This window comes from Notamacropus eugenii, chromosome 3 (genome assembly GCF_028372415.1).
Source record: "Notamacropus eugenii isolate mMacEug1 chromosome 3, mMacEug1.pri_v2, whole genome shotgun sequence".
Lineage (NCBI taxonomy): Eukaryota > Metazoa > Chordata > Mammalia > Diprotodontia > Macropodidae > Notamacropus > Notamacropus eugenii.
The window spans coordinates 401,764,718-401,776,514 of record NC_092874.1 but is presented as its reverse complement, the minus strand read 5'-3'; the positions used below and the strand labels follow the sequence as shown (position 1 = coordinate 401,776,514).

General features: G+C 38.9%; 1 protein-coding gene across 8 annotated transcripts in view; it reads right to left on the bottom strand.

Annotated features, from left to right (window-relative positions):
• Positions 1 to 255: 255 nt before the first annotated feature.
• Positions 256 to 11,797, bottom strand: part of PALM2AKAP2 (PALM2 and AKAP2 fusion) — a 536,456-nt gene continuing 524,914 nt past the window's right edge. For 7 of the 8 annotated variants that reach the window (XM_072650184.1, XM_072650187.1, XM_072650188.1 and 4 more), the window contains one exon: positions 256 to 5,075. In XM_072650184.1, the coding sequence (XP_072506285.1) occupies positions 4,977 to 5,075 (99 nt within the window). In that variant the 3' untranslated portion in view covers positions 256 to 4,976. Of the gene's footprint in view, positions 5,076 to 8,861; positions 8,904 to 11,797 lie in introns of all 8 variants that reach the window. The other variant, XM_072650185.1, reaches the window with a different exon arrangement.

Here is an 11,797-nt window from a genome sequence, read left to right as displayed (position 1 = left end):
ATCAGGAAGCCTATAGTGGCAAAGAGGCAACAATCTCATACTTACTCAAATTCTTTTGAGCTTATTCATGAATCACTAAGAATTTCAGTGCTTCCTACTGTGTTTGGCACTGGGGATACCAATACAATTTTGAGGGACAATTTCCTAAGAATTCAAACTGATCTCTTAGCAAGGAATCCCAACAGAAACACCAAATTTCATGATATTTTGAAACAATAAAAATGGCATAAAGTAAATCACATCCTTGACGGTCGATTTCAGTTAACAATTTTATTAATAGGTGCTCAAGTTATTTAGAAATAAAATCATGAGTTCACAAATCGTCTGTAAGGACAATGAGCTCCACTATAGTCTTCAGTATAAAAGCTAGCTAGGTTTGAAGTACATAATAAATGCTGAGTGATTTAATTCAGGAAACTTATGGTTCTCATATCATTTAGCAATTATTAAACAACTCCAATGAAAATTACACTGTCACATTTTATATTTTGAATACTCAAACTGTCATCTTTGAATTGATTTAATTTTTGTCTTACTTTCCTCAAGTGCCAGTAGGCTCTTAATAAATGCCGATTGATTTTAATTCAGGTAAAGAAGGTGGGCATCCCACATTTAGGATATTTTCTAAGGAGGATGCCTGTGGAAAACAAGCGATGAAACACTTCCCTCCCCCTGTTCCATAATGTCGAATAGTCTCTCCAGCATTTTCTCTGCATTGGCTGTTTTTCTTGACTGTTTTCCTTTGTTTCAAGGGAGACTTCAGTACTGAGGAGAAGGAGGGAGGGTGAGAAGGACAGAACGAATCAGGCAATTATTATGGGATAAAATCAGAAGGCAACACCCAAACAAAAGAGGTAGATGGTTACATCCCAGGCTTTCCCCAAACTAGTCGAGGGCATGGAAAATTGTTTACTCTGGGAACCATGACATTCCTGACAAGCTCATACTTAGTATACACTGAGCTCTTGAGTTGGATATTTTATGGGTGACATATGTGAAAGGATTTCATCTTCAAAACCTGTAGCTCCCAAATTGCCTTCATTTAGATTTTGCTTTTCCCACTGGATCCATCTTCTCCAGGCCAAGTGACTAAGATTTAAATAGTAGTCATTTATAGAAACACAACACGGGCTTTGGTTTTAATGAGAAAATAATTATATACTTGCACTGTATATCTCACAGTCACTATAAAACAGAAGCAGAATAATTACATTTACGAGGTTAACATACACAGAAAGCCAGGTAAACAATATGATTGACAGGTCATAATCGACTGCTTCGTGGCTTCTAAAAGTTTTTTTTTTTCTTTTTAACGTAATATGAATCAAGAAGCAAGACAAAAAAAATCAAAGTTTGGCAGCTCCATGAATAACAGCTCAGGATATTAGTGTTGTAACCCAAAACTGGGTATGCTCACTAACGCTAATGCTAAAGCTATTTTTTCCCCCAATACAATCTCATTACATCCATCCTTTAGCTGGAGAAAGGTTTTATTTTTCCATGAAGATAGTATTAACTCTGTAATAATATTCCTTCTTTGAATTTCATATATATGTGTGTTCATATGGATACATACATGTATGTATATATACATACATACTATATATACTACATATATATATGGACACCTACGTGGTAACATGCAAGTGATACTGACAAGGAGAATAAACTGCATAGCTTGATCCAAGGGGCACATGTAGCCTATGCCTCCTGCTGGGAACAAAACCCCACTTCTGCTTCCGCAATTTCTGGATGAAAAACCAAAGGTGAGGAGGCAAGAGACAACCTGTCACATCAGCAACTGAACTGATGGGTCATTGGAGGACTGGGTACTAAAGTGACTTGTTTAGGGTCACATAAGTCATCAACACCAAGGGCAGGACTTAAACTCAGGTCCTCAGATTCCAGTCAGCGTTCTTTCCACTCTGTGCTTGGAGGGAGAGGGAAAGACAGGCTTGATTTCATCAAGAATACAAAATATTCCATCTACTTGAGTATTCTTCTGTGGATATTTAGGGAGAGGATAGAGTTTAGGGTGGGGAAAGGAAAGTAAGCAGGACTTACTCTTTTCATTTAAAAAAAGAAAAAAACTCTATCTTCCCCAGTGACCAAATCCCCTCTGGGATTCTTACTGATGGAGCCTAGTCTGGAGCTATGCACGCAACAGGTGCTCAAGAATGCTTGCTTGCAAAATGAATAAGCATTCTGGAAAATTCAGGGAATTCTAATTTGCAGTCCTCCCAGAGAGGATATTTTTTGGGTAAGGAATGACAATAGATAGCCAGAAAGGCAGCATCTTGGAGCAGAAGAAATGGAGGATGAGGAATCAAAAACTTGAAATTCCAATCATGGACCACTTGGCGTGACTCTGCACAAGCCCTCAGTTTTCTAATCCATTAAAGGAAAGCATTACCCTATGTGACCTCCAGGTTTCCTTTTAGCTGTGAAATTCTTTGTGGCCCTCAGAACAAGAAGTGTCTTTTGCTAAAGGGTTTCATTTCAGCCCATTAATGCAAACCCAGGTGCATTTAATCTGTTTGGAAACTATCCTTCTACCTGTACATTTTCCCAAAAGTAGTCTTAATGTGGGCATAACTTCGTTAAAAGAAAAATTCAGTCAAGCTCAAGCCCTTCTTAAAAATACCCAATAGGTGCCTAATTGCTCCACTTTGGAATCGTTTCTTGATGTCTATGGACAATGCAGGACTCAAAGAAATTTCACTTTATTACTTATAGAAAACAAAACAAAATTCACAGGTCCAGATGCATCAGGTTAACAGCGTGCAATTTTTGGTTCACATTTCTAAAAACTGGCTTCAGACAGACAGCCCTTTGGCAGTCCACCATTTCTATCCCCCTTGCTAATACCATTTTTGCTTACATTCCCTGCTCCCCCCCCAAGTCAACACATATTATCTACTAAAAAACCCCAAGAATAATGCATTGTGGAATTTGCCATATACTTTAAGTGGAAATTGTTTTCTGTTAGAGAAACCCTGCACAACACGTGGCGCCCCAAAATTGTAGGACTGCCACTGCGTACTCCTGTTTGTCACATGACCCAAGAGCAACCAACCATCCTCATTCTGTCTGTAGTCTAACATACCTGCTGCTCGAAGTTTACAAGCTGTGCAGGTCTGTGTTAGAGCAACACCTATCATATCATGTGACATACCGGAACAAAGTAGAAGTGAATTTTGGTGAGAATAAATTTAGTTATTGCCTTAAAAAAATAAAAAAATACTAGTTATGAAGAAAAGGAAGCAGGTTATTGTTTCCTCACCATCAGATTAAAAAAAAAATTCTCATCCAGATATTATGGCACCCAATTGTAGAAGATCGTTATATTGCTTTAAATGAAATAAAGTGTAAAACCAGCATCCTCTATGTCTACCTATGAATACAATGCACAAGAATAAATACCACAATCCTTTTTCTAAATATCAATTTACAAAACTGCCTCAAAACATTGCAATTGGGCCTCATGCAAATACTATGTTGGGTCAATTTAATATTACAAATACTGCCTCAACTCAGTGCCTTTATATCCCTTTTCATAAAAAAAGAAATTCTCAATCACTCCAGTAGCTAGCAAACAGCTCTGGAAAAAATAATTTTATAATCCTAATCCAAGGTCATTCTGGAATTTCAGCACGCACACCTGCACACAAGTGTACATACTACATTTTATACATGTACACACACACACGCACACACTTTTTAGTATTTGTGGCTGACTCCAATCCTATTTTTGTTTCCATGTATCATTCTAAAAAACACTGGTTGAACTGCAAAAATAACCTTTTTCCTTCTCCTTCTTTCTCCTCTCCTCCTTCTACTTTTCTCTACTTCCAAGACCTCTCAAATTTTTCACTTTCTGGAAATCCAAAGATTTCCATTTCTCACACTCTCTTCAAGGCCTGCTTCATCATTACAAAATATAGTTATAAACACTGCTATTGTCTTCTTGTTTAATACATCTAAGTCAAAATGTGCCCTTCTTGGTTTTCAATTATTGCCACTCTAAAAACTATATTCATTCTCCCACCCCTAGACTCTCTGAATCGTTTGTTCAATGTGTAAAGACTGTACACAAGCACGGCCCCCTTCCCATCATAAAAATACTTGTTGTCCACTAAATACAGATTTTTATATTAATAAACACAATTATGTAAATATGTTCTCAGGAACTGGAGACCAGTCAACATTACAAGCAGACAGGATCCTAAAGCTAAAATAACTCATTTGTGTTGGCTCCCCTCCCTGACGTTCTTCAACCTCCTAATCTAAAAGAGATTGTGTCTGTAAAAGGAAGAAATATTTTATTAAGTATACTGATTGTAAAATATGGATTGTACATTTTGCAGTGATGGTTCCTGATTTTAAAAAGAGTTAAATTAAGAGAAAGAGAGTAGCTTTACCTCTCTCTTGAAAAATTCTTTAAAAAAAAACAAAACAAAACAACAACATCCTATTTATGGCTATTGAGTAACAAGGGGATCATGATGTTCCTAGCACAGCATGGGGAACGGGAACAATGAAGCTGTAGGAGGATCCAGAGGAATGCCATGTGCCTGGCTAAACTGCTTCTGCACAAGACGTGCTCTTCTGATAGAGCCTCCCATGGACTGCTTGCTCTTAGCTCAGAGCTAGGCAGGCAGTCCTGCTGGAAGGAAGCACACTGATTTGCTCAGGTTTCCACGATCTGCAATTGCTTTGACCTTCAATGGTTACTTGCTGTAGGCACCACAGCTGTTACTGTTCCTATGGATGGTCACAGGAATCCTCTCCTGCTCTCTTTTCCCCTTGGGGTATGCTGAGAGTTCAGTAGATGAGTACATTTGATTTTAAGTTTCCTCCCAAAAATTTACTCCTTAATAAATATTTCCTTAAAAAGGTTACTTTCTTTTCTCCTTTTTCTTGATTTTTTTTTGGTTTCCTGTTCCATGCACCAAACAAACTTGGTTGAGAAATATTTATTCATCCTCCTCCTCCTCCTGATTGGCATATATTCCTGCTTCCCAACGTAAGGCCAGTGCACTCTTCCGGCGATTCACCCGGGTTGCCTCAAGGACCTAAAAGAAAGGGAGGAAAACCAGATTTTCGTGACCAAGGGTTCGACACAGACACTATCCTATCCTCTCAGTATTTTCTCTTTCTCCCTCCCTTAAGCACACAGGCCAAACATGGACTTTTTTTTTCAGGAGATACCAGTGGAAGATGAGAAGGCTCTAACATTATTTGGGATACTGTAAGGAGTCAATGTACTCAGTACACAGCACACAGTAGAATCTGTGATTGTATTCATTTTAGGTACAACAGTTATCTTATAAGGAAATACTTATTCCCTTGCAGTCTGACAATGCAGAAAATCTACAACTATTTTGAGAAAATATTCTAAAGACTTATCTGAATTCCATTTTAACCTTTATCATGTTATGGACAGGCTGTGTGGCACAGAGCATTGAGAGGCGCCCTGATGCCAGTCAACTTCTCTGACACATGCTGGCTGTGAGACTCTGGGCAAATCACTTACTTTCTCCATTCTCTAGACAACTGCTTAAGACTAGAGAGAAGGTGCTGACCTGCATGGGTAGGGGGAGTTCCCTCACCTGGGAGTTCCCAAAACTAATAAAATCACTGTTATCTAGATGATGATAAAACACATTTTTGAAAGTTGTAAATATGATACCATTCTCATTACGAAGAAGTTTTGGGTCTCTTCCTAAACAAGACGATGGATACTTCTAAGCAAGTGAACAAATCTGAATTAAACCAGCAAGGAGAGTGCCACAGGCAAAATCCAACAATATCTGAGAACCCCAGAAGTTGTCTCTGACAGCACTAGAGAGTAAAATGTGTACATACCTGAATAAAAGCCAGGTACCTTAAAGTAGCTGAATGAATGATAAGAAGTCAAGCTGGTGACCCACTATTTTATTTTCTAACTTGGGAGGAAAAAAAGGGAGAAAGAACTAGTTGCTTCAGGGACAATGATTAGTCATGAAGAGGAAAGACACTAAGTATTAGACCAGTCCCAACATCTGTCACCCAAAGTCCAAGAAAAGAAACTTCAGATTAATTGAAGTAAAAAATAAAGAAAAATGCAAAACAAGCAAATAGGAGCATTCAAGGCAAGATATTAAAAGAAAACATAAGCAGCCAAATGTAATTTCAGGCCAGTAAAGCAACGAGAGCATTTTAATTCGTAATTATACACACACACATTTGCATTTGATATCATAGCCACTTTCACATCTGAAATACTAACAGCTAATATAAAGAGCTGATATAGCTCTTTAAAGTTTGTTGGGCATTTTATATGTAGAATGTCTTTGGATCCTCACAACACCCCTGTGAGGTAGGTGCTTTTGTTATGCCCCTTTTACAGATGAGAAAGCTGAGATGAGATGCTGGGGCCACTAGTCAGGGGGCTGCTCTCAGTCACAGGGGCAGCCCTGACTCTGAGCATCTCTCTAGCAGGACAAAATGAGCTATTAAGGGAAACATCAGTGAGAAGATATTTCTGGGTTTGTTTTCTGATGATGAAAGTGGGAAAGAACACATTTTTTCTTTTTCAGGCCAAGGTTATAGGACAGATATTAACGCATGAGATGGAGAATCAGATTAAATTTCAGACTAAAGATTAATGAAGACAAGACAGTCATTTTCAGCTGACTGTTATATGGCAATGTGTACTGGCATAGACCTCATTTTTCAAAATAGATACAGGCCATTTATGGCTTTCCCTTAGATATAATGTAGGATTTTCTTATGAAAACCCTGGAACGCCATTTTAAAAAAGGGTGGAGAACCAAGTGGGGTCGGCTCTTTCTGGCTGCCTCACTGGCAAAACATGCCACACCTGTTCCATGAAAGGACAGAGAGAGCATGGTAGGCTTGTAGGTTGTAGAAAGACCACTGGACTCAGGGGGCAAAGAGCCTTGGTGTCTTAGTTGACCTAGTGACCAAGGTCACTAGGGTGATCTTAGATGAGTCATTCAACTCTCAGATGAAGAACCTGAGGCCCACACTGAGTTACTTGCCCAGGGTCACACAGCATTAGCATATGTGATGGACTTGTGGTCTGGTGCTGTTTCTACTGTTTCCTGCTGCCTTATTTCTTACCATTAAATTAAAGTATGTGTGAAAGGAGCCCACAGCCTTTCTTACTTTTAGGTAGGGTTCTTAAGCTGGGCCTATGCCTGTGGCCAGATTTCAGGGAGTGTGAACTTGGATGGGAAAAATATACATCTTTATTTTTAGTAATGTTTTGTTTCCTTGGAAATCCTACCATATTTTATTTTATGCATTTAAAAGCATTATTCTAAGAAGGGGTCCATGGCACACGCATGCACACACAAACACACACACACACACACACACACACACACGCACGCATGCGCACGCACATCAAGAACCCCTGATCCAGAGCAAAGAGAAGATACTGTTTCTAAGCAGTTAATGAAAAGTTTTAATTTTTCATACATGTTGTTTGAGATGTAAAGATTACCATTCATACATTTTGAATTACTATGTAGTGCTGAGTTTTTTGGCAATCTGCAAGTTGTCAAGATTTTTGTGTTTCTAAAAATACAACATTTTAGGATGATATTTCTATACGGTCATCTAGTCCAATTCACTCACAGAACAGTTGAAGAAAGTGAATCCCAGAAAGGTCAGATACCTTGCCCGGGGTCAAACTGGTGTTAAGCAGGTGGCTTTGAAGCTAGGGCCTCTAAACTGAGAGCCACTGTTTTCCTTTGTGCTACGATGTACTTAAAAGTCACCTTTCATAAAGGAAGAAGGAGAAAAGAAAGTAACCTTTCTAATGAAATATTTCTTAAGGAGTAGACAAGCTCAATGTCCACCAGTCAAAGTCCTAATACAGAATAGTTACCAACTAAAAGGTACTCCTTCACCCCACCCCCATCACACTACACAACACAGCACCATCTTGTTGAACACAACATAGCAATTCTCTCACCCTTTTCAGATACTTCCAGAAATCAGAAAAGGGCAAACAGGGAAAAAAAGGTGGGAGATACTGTTTCTCCCTTGGAATTTATTAAGACCTCCACTATAGTCCCATCCTTATGCTTCACTGTGGCTTGGGGATGATCCTGAACTCTCAGACAGGGATTCTTAACCTGGATGCATGAGCTAGTTTTAAAAAAATTTTTGGTAACTATGTCAACATAATTAATTTCTTTTATAAGACTACATTTTGTTTTATTCATTTATATTATTCTGAAAGGGGTCCATAACAGAAAGAAAGGATCTATCAGGGGAGTGGTAGATCATATCATGTAAGGTATGGATTCCCAACCTGGGACACATGCATCTAACAAGGTATAAGTGAACATCCTGTAAATAATTTGTATCATCTTATTAAAAAATTAATCTATTTCTTATGTGCCATATGTGGAACGCATTTTCTTTCATACTGAGTAAGGAGTATGGGAAAGTTTATTATAAGTCCATGGGCATGGGGGAAAAAAGGTTGGGAACCTTTGGAGTTGGGACCCAGTAATGGAATGTATCTTTTGTCAAACACCAGCCTAGGTTAAGTTCAAAGAGACCAGAAGTCTGGCCACCAAGAAATGAAGTCTGCTTTCCTCACAGCTCCCCACCCTGCCAGTCCCCTGCTGCCCCAAGGCAGAGTTCATGAAATGGTTAAGGTGTGAAAGTATCTCAACCTTCGATCAATGGAGTACCCATACCAATTTAGAAATTATGGCTCTTTCAAACTATAAGTTTTTAACTGCGAAGCACAACCAACATAAAGCATCAAGCCAAAACAGCATGCATTTATAAAACACCATGCAAGGAGAAACCAAGAAAGGCAAGTTGAAAAGTACCTCGGAAGTAACCTTGCTGTTAGACAGTAATTTACAGGTGTACTGGTAGAGAGGGAAAAGACCAACATTAGTACACTGAACAGGCATGCCAACATTTTAAAACCATCCAGAGTTGAGAGTAAGTCTACCTCTAGGTGATGGATTGATGGTGATTCAGAAGTGGTTTTAGAAGGCAATTCCAAATACAGTAAAGGCTTTATTGTTCTGATATTTATTTAAAGTTTTGCATCTTTGAAACAATGATGTCCTATTTTTTTCTTTAATAAAAATATCAGCTAAGCCATACCTGGTTAACTCAAAATGTTTTTCAGCCCTTTGCTTTTTGAATTAACAAGGTTTTACTGTATATCACCAGTCCATTACTGACACCTTTGTTTGCTCTTAATGGAAAAGACTTGGGTTAGATGAATTCCAGGGGATTTCCTAGTCCTCCAGCCAAAAGACTTCATTTCCCTTGAATCTTTCTACCCCAAACACAGTGCTACAACTTGCATTTCTAATTCCAGTGCAAGTTGTGCTTATGCTGAATGCCAGCAGTGGGGCTGAAAATGGCCATTTCCAAAGAAGTTACCATTTGGGATTATGTGATCATGACTTAGCTAGGTACCTAAACAGTGCCTTCCTCCCAAACTGTCAGATGAGAACACAGTTGTTGGAACACTGATCAGATGACGTGGGACACTAAATGTGAAAAAGCATCAAAGCAAAGTTACCAGAGCTGTTAGGACTTGTACTTCATTCTTCACAGATGACTTGTGTTACAGCTGTACTCTTCCTGAAAGGATCATTTATCAAAGGGGCATTAAAAAATGGGGATTTTATAAAGCTAGGCCAATTTCACAGGGAAGGTATCAATAACAGAAGGATTAGAAGAAAACAATATTGGGATATGATTTCATACCTTTACTTAGCTGTAGCCCTATGAGGGCCACAGAACCAGAGACCAAGTAAAGTGGAAATGAACCTATATATACAAAAGATATTCATAGCTGCTCTGTTTATAGCTCCAGACTGGAAAATGAGGTGGTGCCCACCTCTTGGGGAATGGCTAACCAAACTGAGGTGTATGGAATATTAGTCTGTGCCATGAGAAATGACAAGATGGACAGTTTTAGAGGTAACTAGCAAGGTCCCCATGACGCAGATCGAAGGGAGCAAATCAGTTTATAAAACTGCAACATCATATGGAAAAGCCAACTCAAAAAGACTTGAGAATCTAATCGGCGTATGAATAAAGACAACTAATGATGAGCACGCCTTCTGCTGGAGAGGTTTACAAGTGTGTATTAAGACTTAGTTTTTGGACAAGGCCAATGAAGAAATTTGCTTTATTGGGCTATGCATATGTTATAAGGGTTTAATTTATTTATTAACAGTGGAAGGGAGAGATAATATATTATTATTGGGGTTTTTTTTGTTTTGTTTTTTGGGGGTTTTTTTTGCGAGGTAATCAGGGTTAAATGACTTGCCTAGGGTTACACAACTAGGAAGTGTCTAAAGTTGGATTTGAACTCAGGTCCTCTTGACTGCAGGGCTGGTGCTCTATGTACTGTATCACCTAACTGCCCCTAATATATTCTTGTAAAATAAATTTAAAACCAAAAATTTTTTAAAGTGTGTGGCACTTTTACTATCATTACATAAATGCCAGATTAAGAGAGGGCAATTTTAAGGGAAAAAAAAATTAAACTTTACTCAATGAACTCAAGATTATAAATAGACTACCAGAAGACTAGATCCTCTGATAAGCCTGAACAGGAGAAACACCACAAGAAAAAAAGTTACCTCCCCTCAAATCTCCTTCCCATGTACCAAGCTGTCAGAAAATATGTGGAAGAAATTACTTGAAAAAACAATTTAAAAATAAAGAGAATTCTATCTTGAATGACTAATACTCATTAAAATCCCAGTATCAGGACAATCCACAGTTTCCACATAAGAAAGGTTAAAGCAATCCAGTCCTCCTCTGAGAGTCGTTACCATACCGATGACTGGGGCAGAAAGGGAAATGATAAAGGACATGGAGGGGACATTACTCCAGAGCATTAGGTCCTGGGGACATACTTGAAAAAGACAAAAGGTATGCTAGGATGCAGATGCTTACCATTTCAAGGGCATATTTGGTAAGGTTAAGGAATCTATCCCTCTTGAGGCTGGTGATCAACTGGGAAGGGATGCTTGGAAAGAACTGAGAGTCCAAGGGACCGAGTCAATGTGCAGAGTGATAACGTAAACAAGAGGAAAAGGAGAAAAGTAGTATGAAACCCCAAGTATGAATGACCGGCCAGCCCAGCATTCATACAGCAGTTGTTGGGGACCTGGGAACCTGAGTGGTGAGCTGAATAAGTTAGAGGAAGAGATTCAGTGTGAGTGAGGCTGAGGTCTAAAGATCCCTGGGCATGTGTCAGCTTTGTGGGAGAGTACATGTTATGGGTTAAGCTGTGACCCTGGGTCTTTGTGGAGTTATGACCTCCAATTCCCTTATGCACACACATTAACACCACTTTGAGATTAAGGATGAGGCAGCTTGATCAATCAATTAATAAACATTTATCAAGCACTTATTATGTGCTAATAAGCATTGGGTCGGATGCAATATATCTGAATGGCACACTCTGAAGCTCTCCTAGTCTCTACAAAATGAGAGAGCACTGTGGGCTGAAAATGAAAAGAGCCTTGGAGCTTGGGGTTTAGGTGAAACCAATGGCAGTGGCATGACTGTAACTGAATGTGCTTAAGAGGGTCTGTGACAGGGTGGAGGGTATTTTAAATTGTTATCCAAGTAGAAAAAAATAGGTTCAAGAAGCAAGAAAAACCCTTGTACCCCCAAAGGGAAGATCTGGGGGGCTTCCAGGTTGCCGATGAGTTTTAGTCTATTTTTTAAACAATTTTTTTCAAGCCCCTGTCCCCACTCCGTGAGAAAGAAAAAAACAAAC